The sequence below is a fragment of the Phyllostomus discolor genome, chromosome 15 (genome assembly GCF_004126475.2).
Source record: "Phyllostomus discolor isolate MPI-MPIP mPhyDis1 chromosome 15, mPhyDis1.pri.v3, whole genome shotgun sequence".
Lineage (NCBI taxonomy): Eukaryota > Metazoa > Chordata > Mammalia > Chiroptera > Phyllostomidae > Phyllostomus > Phyllostomus discolor.
This window is the reverse complement of record NC_040917.2, coordinates 26,085,684-26,111,742: the sequence shown is the minus strand read 5'-3', so window position 1 is coordinate 26,111,742 and position 26,059 is coordinate 26,085,684. Positions and strand designations below refer to the sequence as shown.

The 26,059-nt window shown below is 67.6% G+C and overlaps 2 protein-coding genes across 8 annotated transcripts; both read left to right on the top strand.

Moving 5' to 3' along the window:
- The first annotated feature begins 2,124 nt into the window (after positions 1–2,124).
- On the top strand, positions 2,125–24,760 carry LOC114512387 (troponin I, slow skeletal muscle). Of its 5 annotated transcripts, none has more exons than XM_036016022.1 (9): positions 2,125–2,130; positions 4,109–4,112; positions 20,690–20,719; positions 21,354–21,357; positions 22,014–22,055; positions 22,411–22,542; positions 23,111–23,200; positions 23,473–23,649; positions 24,013–24,156. In XM_036016022.1, exons 3-9 carry the CDS (start codon positions 20,709–20,711, stop codon positions 24,118–24,120), a joined length of 564 nt encoding a protein of 187 aa, XP_035871915.1. In that variant the 5' UTR covers positions 2,125–2,130; positions 4,109–4,112; positions 20,690–20,708; the 3' UTR covers positions 24,121–24,156. The 5 variants fall into 5 exon arrangements, with proteins under 5 accessions (XP_035871915.1, XP_035871914.1, XP_035871917.1 ...); XM_036016020.1 differs by lacking the exons at positions 2,125–2,130; positions 4,109–4,112 and adding exons at positions 18,262–18,351; positions 24,507–24,760 and having other exon boundaries at positions 24,013–24,122; XM_036016021.1 differs by lacking the exons at positions 2,125–2,130; positions 4,109–4,112 and adding an exon at positions 6,480–6,506.
- On the top strand, positions 6,484–24,760 carry LOC114512373 (troponin I, slow skeletal muscle-like). 3 transcript variants are annotated; one of them, XM_036016018.1, is made up of 9 exons: positions 6,484–6,506; positions 9,136–9,165; positions 9,800–9,803; positions 10,484–10,525; positions 10,919–11,050; positions 11,733–11,822; positions 12,689–12,865; positions 13,155–13,264; positions 24,507–24,760. In XM_036016018.1, exons 2-8 carry the CDS (start codon positions 9,155–9,157, stop codon positions 13,260–13,262), a joined length of 564 nt encoding a protein of 187 aa, XP_035871911.1. In that variant the 5' UTR covers positions 6,484–6,506; positions 9,136–9,154; the 3' UTR covers positions 13,263–13,264; positions 24,507–24,760. The 3 variants fall into 3 exon arrangements, with proteins under 3 accessions (XP_035871911.1, XP_035871912.1, XP_035871910.1); XM_036016019.1 differs by lacking the exon at positions 24,507–24,760 and adding an exon at positions 18,560–18,573; XM_036016017.1 differs by lacking the exon at positions 24,507–24,760 and adding an exon at positions 13,878–14,137.
- Positions 24,761–26,059: the final 1,299 nt, after the last annotated feature.

Sequence of the window (26,059 nt, the reverse complement as noted above, 5' to 3'; positions counted from 1 at the left end):
AGATGCTAAGGAGAGAGTGGCACTGTTTCACATTTTTATTTATCTGTCCCCCGTCCGGCCTACCAGAAGGCAGCGGGCTTCCCGTGGCTCCTCTGGAGTCGTCTGTTCTGAGAGGCGGGGGTGAGTGAAGCCGGTTAAAAGCACCCAGCCTCACCCCCGTGCCAGCTGGCAACCAGGGGGCGGTTCAGTGGACTGTGAGGAGACTCGTGGGCCTTCTCCATGGGTCACTGTTTCCACACTCATCCGTGGGAGTTTCTTAAAGGGTTAGCTGCAGCACGGAATCCGAAACCCTCTCAAGAAAGTTTTCTTTTCTTTTTTTTTATTAAAGATGTCATTTATTTATGTTTAGAGACGGGGGAGGGAGGGAGAGAAACACTGACGTGGGAGAGAGATGTGGATCGGTCGCCTCAGACGGGGACCTGGCCCGCAGCCCAGGCGTGGGCCCTGACCCGAAATCGAACTGGCGACCTGTCACCTTGTGGGATGACGCCCAACCCCCGGAGCCCCCCGGCCAGGGCACAGGAGGTGTTCGTGTCTGTCTGTGAAACCCCAGCGGTCCCCTGGCACTGTGACCGGACTGCCATCCCACACGATTTCCCCACACGGGGCGTGTCCCCAGGTACACGGGCCTTCTAGATGCTCCCACGTTCCCCAGGCCACATTGTGACCCCACGCCCTTTCACCCCCAACCCCCCTCTGACCGGAAAAGGCTGCACGTTTGGGAAGCTGGCGCCCTCCCAGCGGCAGATACGCATCTTCCACGGTCTCACTTTTCCCTTCGAAGCGGGAATTTTACGACTGGCCACAACCGTGCTCAGCAGTTGTCCCTGAAGCGGAGGCCCACTTCGGTCGTGTCTGGGGAACATCTGCCGACGGTCCAGTCCACCGCCTGTCGCTCTCCAGCCACTCTTTCCCATAAAACGACACGCGGTGAACTCCCCAGCCGGGAGCTCGGGGCTCCGTCACGTCGTGTGTGGCCTCACCGGCTCAGGGCACGCCGACCGCACCCACTGCGACACGGCAGGTGCCTTGTTTCTGCTTGGTCGGGGTGCCTTCGGCATGGCCGGCTGTCCCCCGTGGGTGCGTGTGTGTGTGCACGCGTGGTGGGATGGCCCGCTGACCGCCCCACGCCACCGCGGCCCGCTCTGGCTGGAGGACGGATCTCCCCACCTCCACCCCTCCGAGGCCCCTCTGGCGCCCCGCCTCTGGCCCGGCGGTGCCGGCTGGGTGCTGCCCTGTGTCCCCGCTCGCTGGAGGGAGGGCAGTGGGTGGCTGAGGGCAGGCCTCTGGGTTCTGACTTCTTCTCCCGCAGGAGGCTCGTGTGGCTGGGGGGTGGCGAGGAGAGGTGGGTGTGGGCTCTGACCCGTGTGTGCTGGGGAGGGGTCACACACAGGGAGATGGTTCCCGTCTCCTGCGCAGAGAGGCGGAGGCAGCCCCCTCCACCCTGCCCCCCCCCTTGTGGAGAGGGTGGGGACCCCTGCCCGGAAGCCCTGCTCTGGGAGGAGGAACGGCGTTTGGGGGGGGGGGGGGGCGTCTCGTCTCGGCAGCCGTCTTGACGGAAATTCACTGGAACCTCTGACGGAGAAGGCCCCTCCCCGGCCCATTCCTCCCCAGGGCTCCCGCGGACGGCCAGGGAGCGGGGGCAGGACAGTGTGGTGTGCGCTGGGGGCTGGGGTTTGCAGAGAACTCGGGGGGGGGGTCACGCAGGGAGGGGGTGATCACCAGGCACCCAGCAGGGCCCTCCATGTGCGTTGGCACCCGCATGCCCTGGCGTTCCCAGCTCAGCTTGGACGTGGGCACAGGCGGTGGTCACGGCTCAGGGTGACCCGAGGGGCTAAGTTTAACACCGACAATGGCCCAGCGGCCCACCTGTTGTCTCCATGTGCGTCTGAGCACATTGTTGGAGGGGACAGCGGCCCGTGACCAACGTGAAGGTCAGCTCCTGGCTGTGCCTGCTCTCCCTGGGGGTGGCTGCTGCCTGGGTGCTCTTGGCTCCCAGGACCCGAGCAAGATGGCTCCCCCACAGCCCTGTCCCTGTGCCCTTAGCCTCGCGCTCCCCAACCTCGTTTCGGGGCCCAGGGGACAGCGAGGATCCCTCCTGAGCCCGGAGATGCAGCTCCCCACAGCGCTGTTAGCAGGCTGTGCTCCCAGTCTCTCGGGCACTCCTTCACGCAACGAGCACTCATAGAGCACCTACTAAGCGTCAGGCACCTTGGCGGGCGCCGAGGACAGAAACACGAAAAAGACACGGTGTCACCACTCGAGAGTCCTCTGACAGGAACATCGATGATGTCAGCACAGAGGTTAAGTGCAGGGAAGGGACGCAGAGGGCAGGCAGTGGTAGTCAGGGCAGGCTTCCTGGAGGAGTCGGTGCTCCACGGAGACCTGGGGGAGGGTAGGGGGCAGCTCGTCTGGGGGCATGGAAGGGCCCTCTGAGGAGCCTCCCGTGCCCCCCAAACTCAGGGGCGCCGGGAGGACGTCCAGGGCGAGTGTGGCGGCTGGAGAACAACCCCTATCCCGTCCCATGGCCACTCACGGGGAGAATGGGACAGTGACCAGACCCCATCCTCATTCCAGGCAGCGGTGGGGTCCTGGGGGACCCGCAAAGAACGCAGCACCCCGAGCAGAGATGGCAGACGCGCATGTCGGGGACCCCCTGTGGGCCGCAGGGCAAAACTGGGCGCTGAGCGGGTCGTGGGAGTGAGGGAGGGGGCTCAGAGCTCTGGGTTGGCTTGAGGCCAGGGCCGTGCCTTCTGGGGGGTGCAAGCAGCAGGAGGAGCAGCCTCGGGGGCCAGGGTGGGACCCATGGGTGGGGCCCACAGGCACCTGAGCCACCTGATGGGAGGGGTGGCTGTGCTCACGAGGATGCTGGGGGGCAGCCTGGGTCCCATACACACGTGGGGCCCCTGGATGGCCGGGGTCCTGGGCCCACCGCCTCACCCTCCGCGCTCGGGCCGGGGTGACTGACGTTTGTCCCTCTGACGAAGAAAACAATGCCGGCCCCTCCCCGTCGGCAGGCAGCGTGGGAAGGGGAGCAGTGTACCAGCGGGGCGAGGGGACCGGACAGCGAGGGGCCCCGTGACCAGGCCACAGCGGAGGTGGAGGTGAGGGCGGGCCCGCCAGAGCTGGCTGGAGCAACTGCACGCATGGCTGTGGGGTTGTCCGAGGCCGGAGCTCGGAGGGGGCGCAGTGAGGGGGCAGGGCTGGGTTGCTGGTGCCCAGCTCCAGGGCCCTGCTGAGGGGCGGTGCAGGGTGAGGTCGAGTTCACCCAAAGGGTGCGCCCGCGGGCCACGGTGCGTCTTTCCCTAACTGGTTTCCCTGCCCTGGTTCTCAGAGTGGGGCGCCCAGGAGAGCAGCATCACCTGAGAACTTGTTGGAAATGCAAATTTCCGGGCCCCACCCGAGACCTGCGGAGCCAGGTCCTCTGGGTGGGCCCCGAGTCTGTGTTACTCAGCCCTTGGGCACCCGGCAGGCTGAAAACCGCAGGGCTTGCAGGGACCTGCCCTGCCCGGAGCCACGGGGAGTCCCGGGGTGGGGTAGGGGGGCGAACAGCAGGAGCCCCTCACCTCCCCGGAACAGCTTCTCGGGGGGAAGGGGAAATGCGCCCCCGAGAGAGGGGACAACGTCCCTGGATCCCGAGAGTGGCCCTGGAGGAGCGGCCGGTGGCAGGAGCGACGGGTGGAGTCTGGGGTGGAGACGGGGGAGGGGCGGTTCCCAGCACGCCTGGAAGGAAGCGTGGGGGGCGGGCAGAAGGGAGGGGGCCGCTCCCGCGGTGGGGACCCGCGGGCTCCGAGGAGCAGGGCAGAGCCCCCCCAGTGTCTGCGTTGGGAGGCGCCGCTGGGCCGGTGCAGGGTGGAGGTTCGGGGGGCCGGGCGCTAGCAGGGGAGGCCTGGGGCAGGACCGGGGAGGGGACCGCGGCAGCGGGGGGCAGGGAGCTGGGCTCCCGTCCGGGCCTCGCGGACGGCTCCTGTGCTGCTTGTTCTCAGGGTGGGGTGCCCCCTGGTTTCCTAGGTCCTTCTCCCCCTCCGTGCCCCCCCCACCCCCACCCCGGCTCCACAGGATCAGCCCCGAACCCCACCTGCTTATTACGGGATTTCTGGAGAGGCAGCCTGGTGTGCAGGGACCTGCAGGGACCTGGCCGCAGGCTCTCAGATGTGAGGGCTCCGCGGGCGGCGCAGCGGGGGCCGTGGGTGGGGGTGGCGGCCCAGGGGCTGGACGTGCGGGGAGAAGGTGGGCGGGGCGGAGCTGGAGCGCAGGCGGCTCCCGGCAAAAGGGAGGCTACGGGTTCGGGCCGCGGCGGTGGGTGTGGGAGGCCGCGGCGGGGGAGGCCGGGGAGGCGGCTTTGGCCAGGCCCGCCCGCCCTCTTCTCCGGCTCCCCCTGGCCCAGTGAGCTGCCACTCAGCGCCCCCCCCCCCGGCCCCGCCCAGGCCTCCGCTCGCGGGTTCTCGGCCTGACAGCCGCACCGAAACCATCCGCGTGCACAGCCGGGCCGCGCGCAGTGAGCTTCTCGGAGAGTCGCTCACTCGGAGCATCACGCACAGTTTTGACGTTCCCGCGGGTTCGACGTCCGTTCCGGGGTCCCAGGGGAGGCCGCCGCGCGGGCCGACACCGTGCTGGCGGCTGGCGGAGCCAGGGTCTGGGCCCCCCCTCACCTGTGGGCCCCGCGGGGGGGGCTCAGCCCCGTCTCCTCTTTCCCAGCATGCGGCGAAGAACAGCGCCTGCCTCCGGGGGGCACGGAGAGCCAACACTTGTCCGCGGTTCCCCGCAGGCAGACCCCGCGGGTGGGGGGCGGGGGCTCCCTCCAGGCGGCCTCGCCTCAGCGCCCAGCTGCCCGCTGCCCGGGTCACAGGTGGAGGGGGAGGCTCCGGAGGGCTCAGCTGGGAACGCGTCGCCCTGGGCTGTGTCTCCCACGCCACAGGCCCGCGTGGTGAGCCCCTCTGTGGCAGAGCACGGAGGGGCGAGGGTGTTGGGTCTCCACTCGGAGCTCAGCCGCGGGAAGCCTGGCTCTGGAGCGGTGGGGGAGGGGCTGCGGCTGGCGGTGCCGGGGGAGGGGGCGGAGGGGCCGAGGCCGCTGTCTCCGAGCCTGGGAGACCGATGTTGCCGCGTCCGGTCACCGGCTAATTTGGGCTCCTCGCTTCCCGCCCAGTGCCGGGCCGCAGGGGGATGGGGCCCCGACTCCACACCCTCCCCAGGCTGAGCTCCCCTGGCCAGACAGTTCCTCCCCCGGCCACGACCTCGCGCGTCCTGGGAGGGGGCTCTGGACTGGGGACAGGGACCCTGCCCCCACTCTGCCCCAGCAGCGCCTGGGCAGGAACGGCACCGAGACCCTCAGAGCCCGCGACTCCCCGTGCGGAGGGGCTCTGTTCATCCCGGTTTCGGGCGGTTCTGACCACCGGTTGCTCACGTGTCTGTCAGTCCGCGCTCTCTGTCCTTCCCCAGAGCAGGCGGGCCCACGCAGAGAACTCCTTGTTCGTGTGCGTACTGATGCGTTACAAGAAAGTTCTTGTCGAACTCATAGACATGGTCAGCCACGCCAGCACGGACGCCTGTGGTCTCGGCCCCAGCCCCCCCCCCCCATTCCTTCTCTGACCCTGGCTGCCCTCTGGCTCGTGCTGGCCTGGGAGTCCCATGCTGCCCCGCCCCCACCCCCAGGACAGGTGGGACCCAGCCCCCGGGACAGCTGGACCCTGTCCCCTCGCCCGGGCGGCCGTCCAGCGGAGGCTCCCCGGCGGACCTGGCAGGGCCTCAGGTGGCCGTGGCTGGGTCTCAGAGCGACCGGTCCGAAAGGCAGGGCCTGAGCGCCCCCTGGGCAGGGTGGGTGCCTCTCCTCGGACTCCACCCACCAGCGCTACCCACCCCCGCCCCAGCCCGTGAGGCCCCTGGGTAGCGCCCTAACATCCGGCGGCCCGCCAGGCTGCTCCAGGGCCTCCAGGTGGGGCCGGGTCAGGAGAGGCCGGACAATAACAGCCACAGGGTCAGCGCATCGGGCATTGTCTCTCCTGGCCACGGGGTGTCGTGTGTCATCAACCACCCTAAAAATACCCTGCAAACAGGTGCGGACCTGTGCACGTGTGGCTGGACGGAGGGCAGCGGGAGAGGGGACACGCCCCACCGAGGCCCTTTGCCTTGTCCATGACAGAGGGGTCGTGGGATCATGGAACAGGCCCTCACCCCCCCCCCCCCGCCCCCAGCAGGGCAGCCTAGGGTCCGTGTGCGCCCTGCCCCCACCCCCCTTCCGGGCCCACCGCAGCTCCGGCCCCTCAGGTTGGCCCGGCCACTCTCACCCCCACAGAGTCTGCAGCCCCGGGCCAGCTGCGTGTGTGTGAGTGTGTGAGTGTGTGTGGGGGCCGGGGGAGGGGGCGGCGGGAGGGCCAGCAGGTCCGTTCTATTTTTACCGGCCAGTGGCTGCGGGCCGCAGCCCTCAAAGCCGCCCCTCCAAGCTGCCCCACAGTTCCACTTCGACTGGGGGACGAGCCGGCCCAGCTCCTGCACTCACGCCGCCCCAGGTGAGTGAGTGCCTGCAGTCCCGGAGCCGGACCCCGCACTCGGGGGGCGTCGGGAGAACGGAGGGCTAGAGGTGGAGAAGGACCGGCTTGATGGCCCAGGGGGCTCTCGGAGGGTGCAGCCCCCCAACCCTCCCCCACGGTGTCTCATCCAGAGGAGGGACCCATCTGCCAGGAGGACCGACAAAGCCAGAGCAGAACTTCCCACCGGCAGCTCCAGGAGCCCAGGGCACGGCTGAGCGGGCTGGTCTTCACCCGAGGCCAGCCCGCAGGTCCCAGGAGGGAGAAGGAGCCCCCAGGAGGGGCGGCCGTGGGGCCTGGTCCGGGGCACGGGCTCCAGGGGGCGCCTGGTGGGCAGTGACAGTGAGCGGTGCCTGAGGCAGAGAGACAAGGGGGCCGGGGAGAGGGGCCCAGAGGCCTGGGAGACTGGAGCCGGGGGGGGGGGGGGGCCTGAGGACACCCTCACCCCTTTGTCTCTGTCTCTGGGGGGTGGCTGAGCTGCCCCGCCCGTCTGTCCTCAGGACAGGACGAGAGCAGGTGAGGGCGGATTGCCCAGCCCTGAGCAGGAGGGGCAGGCGGCTCCAGGTCAGGCAGCACCTGAGGGTCTGCACACTGACCACCTCTGTGAGGACTGCACGGCGGGGGGGGGGGGGGAGGGCAGGGCTAGGGGGGGAGGGCAGGGCCCCCTGCCTGCACTGGGGGCTGAGAGCAGCTCCTGCACCACGGGGTGGGGGAAACAGCCCCTCGAAGTCCTGGGGCCAGGCCTGAGGGGCCACACTGGTCATGGCCAGTCACCACGCACGCACGAGACGCCCTTGAACCGGGTCCAAGGACGGGGTGGGGGCCAGGAGGGAGAAGAGCAGGAGACTCACTGGAAACCTGAGTCCCTGATTCCAGCTGTGCAAGCAGACCAGCCCCTCCCCGGCACACACAGCCAGCACACTCACACTGACACACTCAGTCCCCCAGTCTCAGTCCCAGCCCCGGGCCTCAGGGAGCCGTGTGCCTGGTCCCAGTCCCCCACCGGGTCCCCCACCCCCTGCCTGTGGGTGTCCCTGATTATCTCCTGCCGGCCACTGTGGGGACCAGGAATGTGGCCTCCGACCTCCCATTGGCTGCTGTCTGCACGCCGGCTCCTTATCGGGCCCCTGCCTGTCTTCCCCGGGACCTGTCAGGGGGTCCTGTCTGCTGGGTGTCACCGCCTGGGCTGGGGACCCTGGCCTGGCACTTGTCACTGGGGCAGGCCCTGGAGTCTGGCAGGAGGCCTGGACTGGCGGGGGCTGGGCAGGTGGGCCCTAATCTGGTGACAGGGGCCTCTGTGCAGGCGTGAGCCCCACCAGGTGCTCACCACGGAGGGGGGAGGCGCATCCGGGAAGGAGACAGGAGATGCACTGCTGAGGCCCGGCACTGGGACCCGCATTCTGGGGGGGCGGGCTGGAGGGGGGGCAGGCCTGGGGTGGCTCTGCCCCAGCCGGAGGTTCCTGTGGGGCTTTCTCAGCGTCTCTGGAGCCACAGAGCCCCAGACCAGCAGCTGGTGGTGAAATCTAACTTGAGCCAAACATCTCGGGAATGCATGGTGGGCGGTGTCCACCTCTCCCCCTGTGCCCAGGGTGACAGCTGAGACTCCGGGTCACCCCCGGCCCCCAGGCTGCTCTCCCACCCCCACACCCCCATGCTAAGCATGGGCAGACCTGAGGCCAGAGGGTCCCAGCTGGAGGGGACTCAGGAGTGGTGGTCCAGCCCCCCTCACGGGGTGGGGAGACCCTTCATGGGCACAAGGGGAAGGAGAGGCTCCAGGCAGAGGGGCCACTCCCCAGGTGTCCTCTGGATGCTGACACCCCCACCCCCCTTCCAAACCAGCCCTTTGGACCAAATCCAAACTCCTGGGCCTGAGCTCCTCCCCTGGAAATGCTGGTCCCCCCCTCCCTCCCTGCCCCAGTCAGGGCCGCTGGCCTGCCTGCACGCCACTGTCCCCAGCTGGCCTCTCTCCCCTGACCTTTTGCACAACCTCACCCCTCCAGGGGTCAGGCCTGAACTGGAAGGCCCCTCGGCACCCTCAAGGGCCCCTACTTGGCCCGGACCCCCACCCGTCAGGTTAAAGGGGACCCAGGATCCCCTGGTCAGGGGCTTGGAACTGTGGGCCCCCCCAGGGCTCCCCTGGAGGACCCTGGGCTCCCATGGTGACCCCCGTGACCAGAGCCGTCCACTCTCAAGGATGCATTTTGCTTAGTTTACAAGGAACATTTGGGTCAAACAAGGGTTCAAGAGCTAAGTGGGGAGTGGAAATGGACTTCCCCAGCCCCTGGTTTTGCAGAGAGGCCCACTGGCCTCCTGGGGGCGGTCAGGACGAGGACCAGGGTAGACACAGGTCTGTCTACCTGCCTCCCACCGGCTCAGCCCCCACCAGGGCCTCCCTCGGCCCCTCCCCGGGGGCAGCCTCACTGTGCCCGGGTGCCCATTACACGGTGAGGAGCGGGAACGGCACCTGGAGAGAGGCACAGGCCCCACCCCACAGCGCCCAGTGGGACCCACTCTGCCTGGGCGTTTCCTCCCGGGGTCTGGCTCTGTCTCCCTGAGGCGCTGGGGCGCTGGGCTGTGCGGCCCCCCACTAATGAGTCCTCCATGCCCTCAGGTGCTGCCTCGCCGCCACCATGCCGGAAGTGTGAGTACGCCCACCCCACGCACGGGGCTCTGCTGGCTCGCCCCTCCCAGCAGCAATCAGCCCCAGACTCAGGCCCCCTCAGCTCACCCCCGGATCTGCTCCCCAGAAGGCGGGATCTTAAAACAGAAACCATCCCCAGTGCCGGGATTCCCCATGTCCCCCAACTCCCCAAGCCCTGTGAGCAGAACTCAAGCCCTCGGGCTGCCTGGGAGGACCTTGCTGGCCTGTTCCAGCGTCTGTCTGTCTGTCTGTCTGTCTGCTCCGGTCAATGGGTCACGTGCACCAGGCCGTGACTGTCACCGGCCCAGTAGATGGATGACCCTTAGGGCCGTACCTGCCACCCAAGGATGCAGCTTCTAGCTGCCAGGCCCCCAGTCCAGGCTCCCCTGACCTTCTACCCCACGCCCCCACTGGCATGGGAAGCCCCGCCCAGCAAGGGCAGAGGACCGTGGGTTTTATTCTCTTCTGTGGGGACCCTGACCTGGCCCCCTCCCTGAGGCCGGGGTCTTCCTGGGCCCTGACGTCACCTCACCTGCCCGCACGAGCTGCCCACCTGTGGGACGCGGCTGCGGGAGTAACGTGCCCTGTCTGCCTCCTGCTCTCTCCCTGGTCCTCCCGCGATGGATGCCTGAAGCGAGGTGAGCCAGTGCGGGTGTCTCTGTCCGGGTTAAATCTAGGGACAGTGGAGGCGGGGCGGACCCTGGGGCACAGGAGCCAGAGATTGGATCCCGACCTGCGGCAGGGGGCGGGGCCCAGGGGCTTAGCAGATTCCCAGAATAGACGCTGTAGGTGAAACTTCTGGACCTCGGGCTCCTCAGGGTCCAGGGAGGGGTGCCCAGGGCTCGGGATCACAGGAAGGTGACCCTGGCTGTGACTCAGCACCCTGTCCTTGCCCTGCACCCTCACCCAGCAGGGCCCTGGGTGACCCACTCTGAGGGCCTGTCCAGCCCAGGTGTTGGGCGTGAGCATCCAGAGCGCCTCTCTGTGGCTGTTCGCCTGTGGTGATTGGGCCTTAGTTGGGGCGCTCAGCACCCTGATCCACAGATGAGCAGGGTGGTCCCCCAGAGGCCACAGGACCCCAGTGTCTGGCAGGGGTCCTGCCCCAGCAGAGCCAGGTGAGAGTGGGGGCTCACCTCTGGGTCCAGAGAGCCACCTGCCGCCACCACCCTCTCTGAATGTGGGAGCTCTGGCCCAGTCACCCTGGGGCGCTTTGAAGGGACCCTCAGGCCAGGCGTCTGGGGAAGACAGTCACCCTGGCCTGGCCAGGGTGTTGGTTCTGCAGCCCCTGCCTCACCTGTCCTCCCCTTCTCACCTGCAGAGAAAATCCAAGATCTCTGCATCCCGCAAACTCCTGCTGAAGGTGAGCTTGCAGCCAGGCTCAGAGGTGGTCCCTGGGACTGGGGGCCCTCAGAGGTGGCAGTGAGCAGTCAGGGGTGGGAGGCCAGGGAGGGGCCAGGGAGGGGCCAAGGGGCTCTCTTTGGAGCATTGTGGGCAGACAGAAGTGGGTAGGAGCAGGCTGGGAGGAAAATCAGGCCCCCGGGATCCCGATCGTGCGTGGTCACATGGTGTCTGTTCCCACACCCTGCCACGCTCAGCACCAGTCCTGGTCCCAGGGTCCCAGGGTGTGGGAACCGGGAGTCTGCACAGCCTGCTGAGGCCCCAGCCAGCCCCCTGGGGGCCCGCCTTCCCCTCAGGCATGGGACTGGCGTGGAGCCAGGGCCCAGGCCTGGCTGACCAGCCCCGTCCTGCCCAGAGCCTGATGCTGGCCAAGGCCAAGGAGTGCTGGGACCAGGAGCAGGAGGAGCGAGAGGCAGAGAAGTCTCGCTACCTGGCTGAGCGCGTCCCCAAGTTGGAGACCAGGGGCCTGTCCCTCAGCGCCCTGCAGGTGAGCCTGGCAGCTGGGGGCGGAGCTGGGTAGCTGCCTGGCACCAGGTGGCGGGCTTGGCACCTCACAGGGCTCCCAGCTCTGCAATTGGGGCAGCTTTTCCTCGCTCACACTCCCTGAGGGTGCTGGGGTGGAGCCCATTGTACCTACAGGCGCTGGGACAGAGGCGGCCCAGCTGGGGGGTCAGTGCCCCGTGTGGATGGGGTGGGCAGAGGTGGATGAGGTGGGTGGTGCTGCAGGGGGAGGTGGCAGGACCTTGGCCACCCCACTTCTCCAGGAGATACTGTCCTCCCTTCTGGAGGGGGCTTTCGTGGTGGCCACACAGCGGCCACTGTTGACAGACCAGCAGCTGCAGAGAAGGGCATGGAGGGGCACGGGACCCATCGTCACCCCCAGTGGTGGCACCGTTAGCCCCTTTCATTTCATACACAGCTCTCAAACCTTCCCCGGTCAGCTTATGTCATTTTCACCAGAAGAAAATGTTTCCGAGGAAACACAGGCTCTCAGAAAGGAGACACAGGCTTCCTCGCTGAGCTGTGGGCATCGCAAACCTCAGAGGGAAGGGGCTCCTGTCTGGACTGCGGGCCTGGCAGAGGGGCTGGGGTGCCCTGGGCACCGGAGGGCGGAGGCAGGACACTCCTGGTCCCCACTCTCTGCACCCCACTCACCCTGCTCGCCCCAGGACCTGTGCCGGGAGCTGCACGCCAAGGCGGAGACGGTGGACGAGGAGAGATACGACATCGAGGCCAAGTGCGCGCACAACACCAGGGAGGTGAGCCGGTGGGGACTCGGTGGGGACTCGGGGTGCAGACGTGCAGCTGTGTGCCGGTCCCGCTCCTTCTGCGGGGTCTGGGGTGGCTGCTCAGCAGGATGCGGGGGCCCCCCAGCCCCTCACACGGGCCCCACAGGGCTGGAGCTGGCCGAGGGGGAGGGCACAGAGGTCCTCCCGAGCCCACGCACTCCTGCATGCAACGGGGGCGGCCGCTCTCACTCACCTCGCAGACGCACGCTCCGGGGAATAACCTCCTACCTGTGGGATCGGCCTTCCTGTGCCTTTGCCCCTCCCTCACACCTGCGGGCCAGTCTGGTGCTGTTCCGGGCACCCCCAGGGGGGCACCGAGGGCCAGAGGCGCCCCGGTCACACACTCCACGGCTCCAGTTCCCTTGACTGTCCCCAGATGCTCAGGGCACGGACGGCACGGCCCCTGCTTCTCTGTGCACGGGCCACGCAGAGGGGAGGGAGGTCCCAGAGCCACCACCGGCCCCTTCCTGGCAGTGTCCTCTGTGGGTCCACCAGCTCCCCAGCCGTGAAGCCCTGGAAACCCCCCACCCCCGGGTCAGGATCTGCGGTGTATCTGCCCCCCAGGACCAAGGCCGGGCCGGGAGGACCAGTTAGGCGCACGGGCTGGAGGAGGCTGCAGCACACTCGGAGCAGGACACCCCCCTGCTCTCGGCCCTCGAGGGGGAGAGGCGGGCGGCTCTGTCTGTCCCTTACTCATCGTCCATCAGGCCACACACGCGCGGCTGTTCGCAGAGGGAGGGGGTGCGTCGGCATGTCCGGGGGGTCTGGAATATCTGGGGCGCATCTCTGGCCCAGTGGTGCCCTGCTCCAGCGAGCTCCGGCCCCTCCCCCCGCAGATTAAGAACCTGAAGCTGACCGTGCTGGACCAATGCGGGAAGTTCAAGCGCCCAGCCCTGCGCAGGGTCCGCGTCTCCGCCGACGCCATGCTGCGCGCCCTGCTGGGCTCCAAGCACAACGTGTCCATGGACCTGCGGGCCAACCTGAAGTCCGTGAAGAAGGAGGACTCGGAGAAGGTGAGGCCTCAGGGCCTTGGACCCACCTCGCTCCACCTGCCCCCGCCCCCACAGGGCCCCGGAGCGCGGGGCGCTGGTGCAGGAAAAGGAGCTGAACCAGCAGGGGGAGGCTTCTTGGAGGAGGCGGCCTGGGGCTGCAGAGCGGGAGCGGGAGGGGGTGTGGGCGGGGCCTGGAGGGGAGGCTGGGCTGTGGGTCCCAGGAGGGCGGGCACAGGCCAGAAACCATGGTCCCCTGTGGAGGGTCAGCGCGGGGGCGTGGCGTGTCTCTGAGCCTGGGGTCTGCCCGCAGGAGCGGCCCGTGGAGGTGGGAGACTGGCGGAAGAACGTGGAGGCCATGTCCGGGATGGAGGGCCGGAAGAAGATGTTTGACGCCGCCAAGGCTCCGGCCCCCCAGTAGAGGTGGCTGCGGACCGTTCCCCCCTGTCGGGGCCACCGGGGTCAGAGGGTGACAGGGACCCAGGCCAGGGCAAGGAGCATAAGGACCGGACCCACCTGGAGCCACTGAAGGGAACCTGGGGTCTCGCTGGCCCTCCAGGGGTTCTGTCTGAGCCAGGGCCCTCAGGCTCCGGGGAGTCTGCAAGGGCTTCCGCCCCCCAGGCCCTGCCCACACGGGGTGGGGCTCCGTGCGGAGAGCACAGACGCCCGCCCTCTGGGGAAACGGCACAGCAGCACAGGAGGCCCCAGCAGACCCTCCGGGAGCCAGGCTGGGTGGAGGGGCGGGGCTGCGGGAAGTGTGGGCGGGGTCAGAGGTGAAGGTTCAGGACAGCAGGGGTGGGAACACCCAGCAGGGGAGGTGGCAGGGCCTGGGAGTGGGGAGCTCCGAGTGGAGCTGCCGTGACAGGGGCTGGGATGGGCCCGTGAGTGGAGGCTCGGGGGGAGCCGCTGTGGGCGGTGGGTCAGCCCAGGGTGCACTGGAGTGGGAAACCCCGGGGTCACGGGCATGGGGGTGAGTCAGGGACCCAGCGGATGCACGAGGGTCCCCGGGACTGATGGCCGCCTCTCGCCCCCACAGGCCCAGGCTGCACTGGCTCTGGACCCCTGGGTGGTCCTCCCTCTGCCTGTGTCTCTCCACCTGCACCAGCCCCCCCCCCGCCCCTCCCCCACCAGCCTGACTGAGGTTTCTGTCCCTGGAGCTGGACCAGAGGACACAGAGGAGAACCGCGGTGTCTGAAGACCTCGCCCCAGCCCGGCGCCCCTCTGTCCTTGCTGCTCTGACCTGCAGAGTGGCCACAGGCTCGGTGGCCTCTCCATTAAAGCCCAGTGTCACCAGTGTCTGGGGGAGTCTGTGATGAGAGGGCTTGGTGCCCCACCCCCACCAGCGAGCCGCCTGGTCAGAATGAGGGCTAAGGGGTCAGCAGGGTGGCCAAGGTCGCCTGGGACCCTCGGCCCCATCCTGGGGGCCTCACACAGCTCACCCGCCCTGACCTGGGAATCAGCCCCGGGCCCACCGTCCACCACCCTCTGACTCCAGCCACCCAGTGGGGCCTGGGCCCCCGGAGCCCATGGGGCCTGAGTCCTCTGCCCCTTCCTCTGCAGCGAGGACCCTGTCCCCACTGCTGCTGGACATGCCAGGCTGTCCTGGGCGGAGCCATCACGGGGCTCTCAGCCCCCACCTGGTCCTGTAGGTGCAGGACAGGGGCCCAGGTGGCCGCCAGGTGGCGCCTTCCCATCCATCCTGGGGCTTCCTCACCTGCACCCACCCTGGTCCCAGCTGTTTCCTGCAGGCTCCTGGACAGGCCCCCACACCACCCCTGGGGTGGGCCCTGGTAGGCTGTCCTCTGGGCCAGGTCCTTCCCCATCTTCTGAACATCTGGGCCCAAAGCCCGGTGAGGGCACCAGCCTGTGGGGTGGGGATATGGCACCGGGGCAGCCCCCTCCCCCGCCCCCACAGTGCGTGTCCTGGAGACGCTGAGCTCAGCCCTCAGAGCAGGCGTCTGGCCCCTGACCCAGGCCCCTCGGCCTTCTGCCCCCAGGGCGGGAGGAGCCCCTGCCACCACCTGTGCACCCCCATCCTGCCCTCTGCCCTGTGCCCTCTACCCTGTGCCCTCTGCCCCCAGCATATTGTCCGCCATAAACGCCGGGTGCAAAGTGCAGTGCCAGCTACTCGCCGGGGCAGGCTCTGGCACCCAGGACCGCTCAGCGCCAGCCAGCGAGGGAGCGGCAGTGGGGCGCGTCAGGGGGCAGCGATGGGCCCGGGTCCCCGCCGCAAACAGCTGAGTGGCACACAGGCAGACAGGTGTGCAGAGACGCCATTCCTACCACACCCAGTGACCGTGATCTGCAGGACACACACACATTCACACACACACAGGGCAAAGCGGAAAGTGAGCATGTTGGTCGAGGTGACAAGAAGACGGGAGCGGCCACGTGGTGTGCGGGAGTTCACACGCACACGCCGACGTCACACAGAGGAGATGCCGAGGGGCACACGCGTGTGTGGACCACGCTCTGCTTCCTGGGAGGGGAGGGTCATGAGGGGGCCACAGCCTGTCCCCAGGCGAGAGAGGCTCCTTCTGTCCCGCCCCCCACTGTGCGTGCGTCCGTCACACGGTCGTCAGGGTGCGCTGCTCACTTCCTCCGGGGCAAGTCCCGGGGCAAGGCCGCTGCCCCCAGGACTCCGGCCAGCGGTGGGAAGGGGCCCATCTCTGCTGCCAGGACCGGCGTCAGGCTCTGGAATCCCCCACCCCCACCTTCAAAGGGCAGCTTCTCCTTCCCCAAAGAGGCCAGCGTGGGGATCCCCAAGAATCCCTGTCCCCCCACTGGCGGGGTTGGAAGTCACACCTGAGAGCCCCCATGACTTGCACAGGTGTGCAAGCACACACACACACACACACACACATCCTGCAGGTACCAACGTACCCCTCAGTGTGAAATAAACCCCTTTCTGTGTCCTGAGGGTTTTTTTTTGTACTGTGGGGGTTTCCATAGCTGCACCCACTGAGGTCCCTCCTGGAGACTGACCTCCGTCCCTGCTTTGCCCCCAGTTCCCTGTGTGTCCCCTTGCCAGAGGACTGTGACACCCAGGGTGCACGTGAAGGGGCCGGTCAGGTGTCTCAGCGGGGTTGGTCGCCTTTCTGAGCAGGAGGTTGTGGGGTGACCACGTCCCCTTGGGTGAGCTGTGAGTCTTGGTGAGGCGAAGCTGGGGACACTTAGGACATCTGGGAGACCCCTCTGGGCTGGGGCCCGCCTGGGGGTGGTCGGGAGGGAGTCCTCTCGGAGGCTGCCAGGCTCTGACGGACCACGCACCATGGAGGCCCCCCTCAGAACCTGCCTTCCGGGGCTCACAGGAGCTGCGGGAGCAGGCTGGCTCAGGTCCCAGGGAAGACGTCAAGTTCAGGAAGGACACGGTGTCTGAGAAAATGTTATCCTTTGAGAAGCCAGCGGTCTCAGTGACAAAGCTGGTCCTGACAAGGGGCAAGGTCTGGAAGAAGCCCGAGCTTGTGGTCCAGGGAGCAGCCCCAGCCCATGGAGCAGCCCCAGCCCAGGGAGCAGCCCCAGTCTAGGGAGCAGCCCCAGCCCAGGGAGCAGCCCCAGCCCATGGAGCAGCCCCAGCCCAGGGAGCAGCCCCAGTCTAGGGAGCAGCCCCAGCCCAGGGAGCAGCCCCAGCCTCAGGAGCAGCCCCAGCCCAGGGAGTAGCCCCAGCCCAGGGAGAAGCCTCAGCCTGAGGAGCAGCCCCAGCCCAGGGAGCAGCCCCAGCCTCAGGAACAGCCCCAATCCAGGGAGCAGCCCCAGCCCAGAGAAAATTCCTAGGAAGGAGGAAGAGGAGGGCACGTCCCCCTCCCCCACGGCCACCTACAGCAGCTCCCTGCAGCGCTCCAGCCCCAGGACCATCTCCTTCCGGGTGAGAGCCCAGGCCCCTCTCTCTGTCCCCTGGAGGGCAGCCCAGGGACACAGCATCCGCCGCAGCACAGGGGCCTTGGGTCAGACATCAGGACCACCGTCTGGACAGAGGGGGCTTTGGAGTCCCCTGGGGGCCAAAGCAGAGGAGGCTGAGTTAGGAGAGGTGGGCAGCTTAATGACTTGAAGGTGGGTGTGGACACACGAGAGCAGCACCCCCTGGTGGTGAGAGCCGGGGCTGCAGGAAGATGGAGCGTGGTGGGGATGCTGGAGGGGTGCTGGAGGGTATCCTGGAGGGATGCTGGAGGAGATGCTGGTGGGGATGCTGGAGGGATGCTGGAGGGGATGCTGGAGGGGATGCTGGAGGGATGCTGGAGGGGATGCTGGGGGGATGCTGGAGGGGAAGCTGGAGGGGGATGCTGGAGGGGATGCTGGAGGGGATGCTGGAGGATGCTGGTGGGGATGCTGGAGGGGATGCTGGGGAGATGCTAGGAGGATGCTGGAGGGGATGCTGGAGGAGAAGCTGGAGGGGTACTGGAGGGGATGTAGGTGGGATGCTGGAAGGATCGTGGTGGGGATGCTGGAGGGAAAACACAACCTGCCTTCACCACTTCCTGTCCTCACTGGAGAGGAGGGCAGGGCCTTACCCCTCCATGGGCTCCCTGGGGACCTCTCCTCAGACACCATCCACCAGTTCTCCCCCACCAGGAAGGGCCTGGTGAAGCTCTTTAACATCCGGCTACTGGCCAGGCCTCTCCTGGGTGTCCAATAGGGTCCAGTGTTCCATTTGTCCTGGCCCAGCCTGGGTTCGGCACCAGGAGATGCCCGACAATAATAGCCACAGGATTAACATAGCGGGCATTGTCTTTCTCTGACTATTGGGTGGGTATTATGTGTTCTTCGACCATCCTAAAAATACCCCGCAAACAGGTGCAGACCTGTCGACAAGTGGCTGGTGACAAGGACTGTGGGAGAGGGGACACAGTCTCACTGAGGTCTGGGCCTGGGGTGTGGGCTGTCCCTTGGTCCCCGGGAAACCTGGATTCCTAAGGACCCATGGGGCCAGGATGCAGGGCATCTGTTGACCCTCAGACTTCCGTGGGCGGCGGTGGCCGGGCCAGCTCAGCCCTGGACGCCTGCTGGAGTCTCCAGTGGAGACCACAGGAGTCCCCAGAACATGTGGGCTCGGGTCCTGGTGTTCCCTGTTCCATGCCACAGGCATCCGGCCATGGAGACAGTCCCCCCAGCCCCTGTCCCCGGCCCTGCAGCCCCAGGACTCATAGTGGCCCCTGCCTGGTCCCATCCCTGCTCCAGCCCCCTTGGGTCAGCCTGGCCATTCTCTGCCCTCATTGGCTCCTGGCTCCCTGGGGGTCACTCAGAGGTGACCTCTGTGTACACAGGATCTGGGCGTCCTCTGAGCCCCTCCCCCCATGTCTGCGGCCCGTGGGCCAGCTGTGTGGGAGCCTGTGTGGAGTTGGCTTGGGAGGTGAGGGTGGGAGGGGGCGGCGGGAGGGCCAGCAGGTCCGTTCTATTTTTACCAGCCAGTGGCTGCGGGTCGCAGCCCTCAAAGCCGCCCCTCCAAGCTGCCCCACAGTTCCACTTCGACTGGGGGACGAGCCAGTCCAGCTCCCACACTCACGCCGCCCCAGGTGAGTGCCTGCAGCCGGGGAGCTCAGACCCCACACCTGGGCCCGGCGTCAGGAGAGTTGGGGAGAGGGTGCCTTGGGGAGGGACAGCCCTGGAGATGGGGTGGGGGGCACAGGCTCCATGAAGAAATTCAGCGGGCACCTGGTGGGCACTGACAGTGAGTGGTGCCCGAGGCAGAGAGACAAGGGGGCCGGGGAGAGGGACCCAGAGGCCCAGGAGACTGGAGCTGGGGGGCCCAAGGACACCCTCACCCCTTTGTCTCTGTCTCTGGGGGGTGGCTGAGCTGCCCCGCCCGTCTGTCCTCAGGGCAGGACGAGAGCAGGTGAGGGCGGGCTGCCCAGCCCTGAGCAGGAGGGGCAGGCGGCTCCAGGTCGGGGCAGCACCTGAGGGTCTGCACACTGACCACCTCTGTGAGGACTGCACGGCTGGTGGGGGGGAGGGGCAGGGCCCCTGCCTGCACTGGGGGCTGAGAGCAGCGCCTGCCCCAGGGGGTGGGGGAAACAGCCCCTCGAAGTCCTGGGGCCAGGCTTGAGGGGCCACACTGGTCATGGCCAGTCACCACGCACAAGATGCCCTTGAACCGGGTCCAAGGACGGGGTGGGGACCAGGAGGGAGAAGAAGAGCAGGAGACTCACTGGAAACCTGAGTCCCTGATTCCAGCTGTGCAAGCAGACCAGCCCTTCCCCGGCACACACAGCCAGCACACTCACACTGACACACTCAGTCCCCCAGTCTCGGTCCCAGCCCCCGAGCCTCAGGGAGCCGTGTGCCCTGCTCCCAGTCCCCCACCGGGTCCCCTACCCCCTGCCTGTGGGTGTCCCCGATTATCTCCTGCCGGCCACTGTGGGGACCAGGAATGTGGCCTCCCAGCCCCCATGGGCTGCCGTCTGCATGCCGGCTCCTTATTGGGCCCCTGCCTGTCTTCCCCGGGGCCTGTCGGGGGGTCCTGTCTGCTGGGTGTCACCGCCCAGGCTGGGGACCCTGGCCTGGCAGGGGCTGGGCAGGTGGGCTCCACACTGGTGACAGGGGCCTCTGCACAGGCGTGAGCCCCACCAGGTGCCCACGGAGGGGGGAGGCGCATCCGGGAAGGAGACAGGAGACACACTGCTGAGGCCTGGCACTGGGACCAGCATTCTGGGGGGGCGGGCCAGAGGGGCAGGCGGGCCTCAGGTGGCCCTGCCCCAGCTGAAGATTCCTGTGGGGCTTTCTCAGCGTCTCTGGAGCCCCATAGAGCCCCAGACCAGCAGCTGGTGGTGAAACCTAACTTGAGCCAAACATCTCGGGAATGCATGGTGGGCGGTGCCCACCTCTCCCCCTGTGCCCAGGGTGACAGCTGAGACTCCGGGTCACCCCTGGCCCCCAGGGTGCTCTCCCACCCCCACACCCCCATGCTAAGCAGGGGCAGAGCTGGGGCCAGCTGGAGGGGACTCAGGAGTGGTGGTCCAGCCCCCCTCACGGGGTGGGGAGACCCTTCATGGGCACAAGGGGAAGGAGAGGCTCCAGGCAGAGGGGCCACTCCCCAGGTGTCCTCTGGATGCTGACACCCCCACCCCCCTTCCAAACCAGCCCTTTGGACCAAATCCATACTCCTGGGCCTGAGCTCCTCCCCTGGAAACGCTGGTCCCCCCCTCCCTCCCTGCCCCAGTCAGGGCTGCTGGCCTGCCTGCACGCCACTGTCCCCAGCTGGCCTCTCTCCCCCCTGACCTTTTGCACAACCTCACCCCTCCAGGGGTCAGGCCTGAACTGGAAGGCCCCTCGGCACCCTCAAGGGCCCCTACTTGGCCCGGACCCCCACCCGTCAGGTTAAAGGGGACCCAGGATCCCCTGGTCAGGGGCTTGGAACTGTGGGCCCCCCCAGGGCTCCCCTGGAGGACCCTGGGCTCCCATGGTGACCCCCGTGACCAGAGCCGTCCACTCTCAAGGATGCATTTTGCTTAGTTTACAAGGAACATTTGGGTCAAACAAGGGTTCAAGAGCTAAGTGGGGAGTGGAAATAGACTTCCCCAGCCCCTGGTTTTGCAGAGAGGCCCACTGGCCTCCTGGGGGCGGTCAGGACGAGGACCAGGGTAGACACAGGTCTGTCTACCTGCCTCCCACCGGCTCAGCCCCCACCAGGGCCTCCCTCGGCCCCTCCCCGGGGGCAGCCTCACTGTGCCCGGGTGCCCATTACGCGGTGAGGAGCGGGAACGGCACCTGGAGAGAGGCACAGGCCCCACCCCACAGCGCCCAGTGGGACCCACTCTGCCTGGGCGTTTCCTCCCGGGGTCTGGCTCTGTCTCCCTGAGGCGCTGGGGCGCTGGGCTGTGCGGCCCCCCACTAATGAGTCCTCCATGCCCTCAGGTGCTGCCCCGCCGCCACCATGCCGGAAGTGTGAGTACGCCCACCCCACGCACGGGGCTCTGCTGGCTCGCCCCTCCCAGCAGCAATCAGCCCCAGACTCAGGCCCCCTCAGCTCACCCCCGGATCTGCTCCCCAGAAGGCGGGATCTTAAAACAGAAACCATCCCCAGTGCCGGGATTCCCCATGTCCCCCAACTCCCCAAGCCCTGTGAGCAGAACTCAAGCCCTCGGGCTGCCTGGGAGGACCTTGCTGGCCTGTTCCAGCGTCTGTCTGTCTGTCTGTCTGTCTGCTCCGGTCAATGGGTCACATGCACCAGGCCGTGACTGTCACCGGCCCAGTAGATGGATGACCCTTAGGGCCGTACCTGCCACCCAAGGATGCAGCTTCTAGCTGCCAGGCCCCCAGTCCAGGCTCCCCTGACCTTCTACCCCACGCCCCCACTGGCATGGGAAGCCCCGCCCAGCAAGGGCAGAGGACCGTGGGTTTTATTCTCTTCTGTGGGGACCCTGAACTGGTCCCCTCCCTGAGGCCGGGGTCTTCCTGGGCCCTGGTGTCACCTCACCTGCCCGCACGAGCTGCCCACCTGTGGGACGCGGCTGCGGGAGTAACGTGCCCTGTCTGCCTCCTGCTCTCTCCCTGGTCCTCCCGCGATGGATGCCTGAAGCGAGGTGAGCCAGTGCGGGTGTCTCTGTCCGGGTTAAATCTAGGGACAGTGGAGGCGGGGCGGACCCTGGGGCACAGGAGCCAGAGATTGGATCCCAACCTGCGGCAGGGGGCGGGGCCCAGGGGCTTAGCAGATTCCCAGAATAGACGCTGTAGGTGAAACTTCTGGACCTCGGGCTCCTCAGGGTCCAGGGAGGGGTGCCCAGGGCTCGGGATCACAGGAAGGTGACCCTGGCTGTGACTCAGCACCCTGTCCTTGCCCTGCACCCTCGCCCAGCAGGGCCCTGGGTGACCCACTCTGAGGGCCTGTCCAGCCCAGGTGTTGGGCGTGAGCATCCAGAGAGCCTCTCTGTGGCTGTTCGCCTGTGATGATCGGGCCTTAGTTGGGGCGCTCAGCACCCTGATCCACAGATTAGCAGGGTGGACCCCAGAGGCCACAGGACCCCAGTGTCTGGCAGGGGTCCCGCCCCAGCAGAGCCAGGTGAGAGTGAGGGCTCACCTCTGGGTCCAGGGAGCCACCTGCCGCCACCACCCTCTCTGAATGTGGGAGCTCTGGCCCAGTCACCCTGGGGCGCTTTGAAGGGAAGACAGTCACCCTGGCCTGGCCAGGGTGTTGGTTCTGCAGCCCCTGCCTCACCTGTCCTCCCCTTCTCTCCTGCAGAGAAAATCCAAGATCTCTGCGTCCCGCAAACTCCAGCTGAAGGTGAGCTTACAGCCAGGCTCAGAGGTGGTCCCTGGGACTGGGGGCCCTCGGAGGTGGCAGTGAGCAGCGGCAGGGTGGGAGGCCAGGGAGGGGCCGAGGGTCTCTCTTTGGAGACTTGTGGGCAGACAGAAGTGGGTAGGAGCAGGCTGGGAGGAAAATAGGGCCTCTGGGGACCCTGATCATGTGTGGTCACATGGTGTCTGTTCTCACATCCTGCCACGATCAGCGCTAGTCCTGGTCCCAGGCTCCCAGGGTGTGGGAACCGGGAGCCTGCACAGCCTGCTGAGGCCCCAGCAGGCCCAGCTGGGGGCCCGCCTTCCCCTCAGGCCTGGCTGACCAGCCCTGTCCTGCCCAGAGCCTGATGCTGGCCAAGGCCAAGGAGTGCTGGGACCAGGAGCAGGAGGAGCGAGAGGCAGAGAAGTCTCGCTACCTGGCTGAGCGGGTCCCTACACTGCAGACCCGTGGCCTGTCCCTCAGCGCCCTGCAGGTGAGCCTGGCAGCTGGGGGCGGAGCTGGGTAGCTGCCTGGCACCAGGTGGCGGGCTTGGCACCTCACTGGGCTCCCAGCTCTGCAATCTGGGGGCAGCTTTTCCTTGTTCACACTCCCTGAGGGCGCTGGGGTGGAGCCCATTGTACCTTCAGGTGCTGGGACAGAGGCGGCCCAGCTGGGGGGTCAGTGCCCCGTGCGGATGGGGCGGGCAGAGGTGGACGAGGTGGGTGATGTCACAGGGGGAGGTGGCAGGACCTTGGCCACCCCACTTCTCCAGGAGATACTGTCCTCCCTTCTGGAGGGGGCTTCGTGGTGGCCACACAGCGGCCACTGTTGACAGACCCGCAGCTGCAGAGAAGGACACGGAGGGGCACGGGACCCATCGTCACCCCCAGTGGTGGCACCGTTAGCCCCTTTCATTTCATGCACAGCTCTCAAACCTCAGAGGGAAGGGGCTCCTATCGGGACTGCGGGCCTGGCAGAGGGGCTGGGGTGCCCTGGGCACCGGGGTGGAGGGGGAGGCAGGACAGGAGGTCCTCAGGCTCCCACGCCCCCACTCGCCCCAGGACCTGTGCCGGGAGCTGCACGCCAAGTCGGAGACGGTGGACGAGGAGAGATACGACATCGAGGCCAAGTGTGCGCACAACACCAGGGAGGTGAGCCGGTGGGGACTGGGTGGGGACTCAGTGGGGACTCGGGGTGCAGCTGTGTGCCGGTCCCGCTCCTTCTGGGGCGTCTGGGGTGGGTACTCGGCAGGACTCGATGGCCCCCCAGCCCCTCACACGGGCCCCACAGGGCTGGAGCTGGCAGGCAGGGGCTGAACACAGGTGGAGGGCACAGAGGTCTTCCCGAGGCCACGCACGCACTCCTCTGTCTGACCGGACTGGCCCCTCTTACTCTCCCGTGAGCTCCGGCCCTTCCACCGCAGATTAAGGACCTGAAGCTGACGGTGCAGGACCTCCGTGGGAAGTTCAAGCGCCCGCCCCTGCGCAGGGTCCGTGTCTCCGCCGACGCCATGCTGCGCGCGCTGCTGGGCTCCAAGCACAAGGTGTCCATGGACCTGCGGGCCAACCTGAAGTCCGTGAAGAAGGAGGACTCCGAGAAGGTGAGGCCTCGGCGCCTTGGGCCCACCGGGCTCCACCTGCCCCCGCCCCCATAGGGCCCCGGGGGGCGGGGCGCTGGTCCAGGAAAAGGAGTTGAACCAGCAGGCCAGGCTTCTTGGAGGAGGCGGCCTGGGGCTGCTGAGCGGGAGCGGGAGGGGGTGTGGGAGGGGCCTGGAGGTGAGGCCTGGGGCTGCTGAGCGGGAGCAGGAGGGGGTGTGGGCGGGGCCTGGAGGGGTGTGGGCGGGGCCTGGAGGTGAGGCTGGGCTGTGGGTCCCAGGAGGGCGGGCACAGGCCAGAAACCATGGTCCGCTGTGGAGGGTCAGCGCGGGGGCGTGGCGGTCTCTGAGCCGGGGGTCTGCCCGCAGGAGCGGCCCGTGGAGGTGGGAGACTGGCGGAAGAACGTGGAGGCCATGTCCGGGATGGAGGGCCGCAAGAAGATGTTCGACGCCGCTAAGACTCCGATCTCACCTTAGAGGTGCCTGGGGACAGGTTCCTACCTCTTGCAGCCAGAGCAGCAGCACTTGAGGCCCCAGGAGACCCTCCAGCAGCCAGGCTGGGTGGAGGGGCGGGGCTGCGGGAAGTGTGGGCGGGGTCAGAGGTGAAGGTTCAGGACAGCAGGGGTGGGAACACCCAGCAGGGGAGGTGGCAGGGCCTGGGAGTGGGGAACCCCGAGTGGAGCTGCAGTGACAGGGGCTGGGATGGGCCCGTGAGTGGAGGCTCGGGGGGAGCCGCTGTGGGCGGTGGGTCAGCCCAGGGTGCACTGGAGTGGGAAACCCCGGGGTCACGGGCATGGGGGTGTCAGGGACCCAGCAGATGCACGAGGGTCCCCGGGACTGATGGCCGCCTCTCACCCCCACAGGCCTGGGCTGCACTGGCTCCGGAGCCCTGGGTGGTCCTCCCTCTGCATGTGTCTCCACCTGCACCAGCCCCCACCGCCCCTCCCCCGCCAGCCTGACTGAGGTTTCTGTCCCTGGAGCTGGATCAGAGGACACAGGGGAGAACCGCGGTGTCTGAAGACCTCGCCCCAGCCGGGCGCCCCTCCGTCCTTGCTGCTCTGACCTGCAGAGTGGCCACAGGCTCGGTGGCCTCTCCATTAAAGCCCAGTGTCACCAGTGTCTGGGGGAGTCTGTGATGAGAGGGCTTGGTGCCCTGCCCCCACCAGCGAGCAGCCTGGTCAGCAGGAAGGCTAAGGGGTCAGCAGGGTGGCCAAGGTCGCCTGGGACCCTCGGCCCCATCCTGGGGGCCTCACACAGCTCACCCACCCTGACCTGGGAATCAGCCCCGGGCCCACTGTCCACCACCCTCTGACTCCAGCCACCCAGTGGGGCCTGGGCCCCCCGGAGCCCATGGGGCCTGAGTCCTCCGCCCCTTCCTCTGCAGCGAGGACCCTGTCCCCACTGCTGCTGGACATGCCAGGCTGTCCTGGGCGGAGCCATCACGGGGCTCTCAGCCCCCACCTGGTCCTGCAGGCGCACAGCAGGGGCCCAGGTGGCCGCCAGGTGGCGCCTTCCCATCCATCCTGGGGCTTCCTCACCTGCACCCACCCTGGTCCCAGCTGTTTCCTGCAGGCTCCTGGACAGGCCCCCAGCCCGCCCCTGGGGTGGGCCATGGTAGGCTGCCCTCTGGGCCAGGTCCTTCCCCATCTTCTGAACATCTGGGTCCAAAGCCCAGGGAGGGCACCAGCCTGGGGGTTGGGGATATGGCACCGGGGCATCCCCCTCCCCCGCCCCCGCAGTGAGTGTCCTGGAGACGCTGAGCTCAGCCCTCAGAGCAGATATCTGGCCCCTGACTTGGGCCCTTTGGCCTCCTGCCCCCAGGGCAGGAGGAGCCCCTGCCACCACCTGTGCACCCCCATCCTGCCCTCTGCCCTGTGCCCTCTACCCTGTGCCCTCTGCCCCCAGCATATTGTCTCCCATAAACGCCGGGTGCAAAGTGCAGTGCCAGCTACTCGCCGGGGCAGGCTCTGGCACCCAGGACCGCTCAGCACCAGCCAGCGAGGGAGCGGCAGTGGGGCGTGTCAGGGGGCAGCGATGGGCCCCGGTCCCCGCCGCGAACAGCTGAGTGGCACACAGGCAGACAGGTGTGCAGAGACGCCATTCCTACCACACCCAGTGACCGTGATCTGGGGCATGCACACACACTCACACATACTCACACACACACACACACTCAGCTGGAGGGCCTTCGGGGCCGCCCTGCCTCAGAGGAAGGGGTTCCAAGCAGCCACGGAACACCCTTCCCTGCCTGCCACGGCTCCTCGCAGCCGGCCGGGGTCCGGGCCTAGGCTGCCTGCTTCGCCTCTGGTCAGCCCCTCGGGGGAGTCGGCCCAGGTCCCGAGGCCAAATCTCGGTTCTGCTCGTTCACCAGTGAGCCGGGCCCGGCAGCTTGGGGTCCCCACCCTGCTCTCCCAGA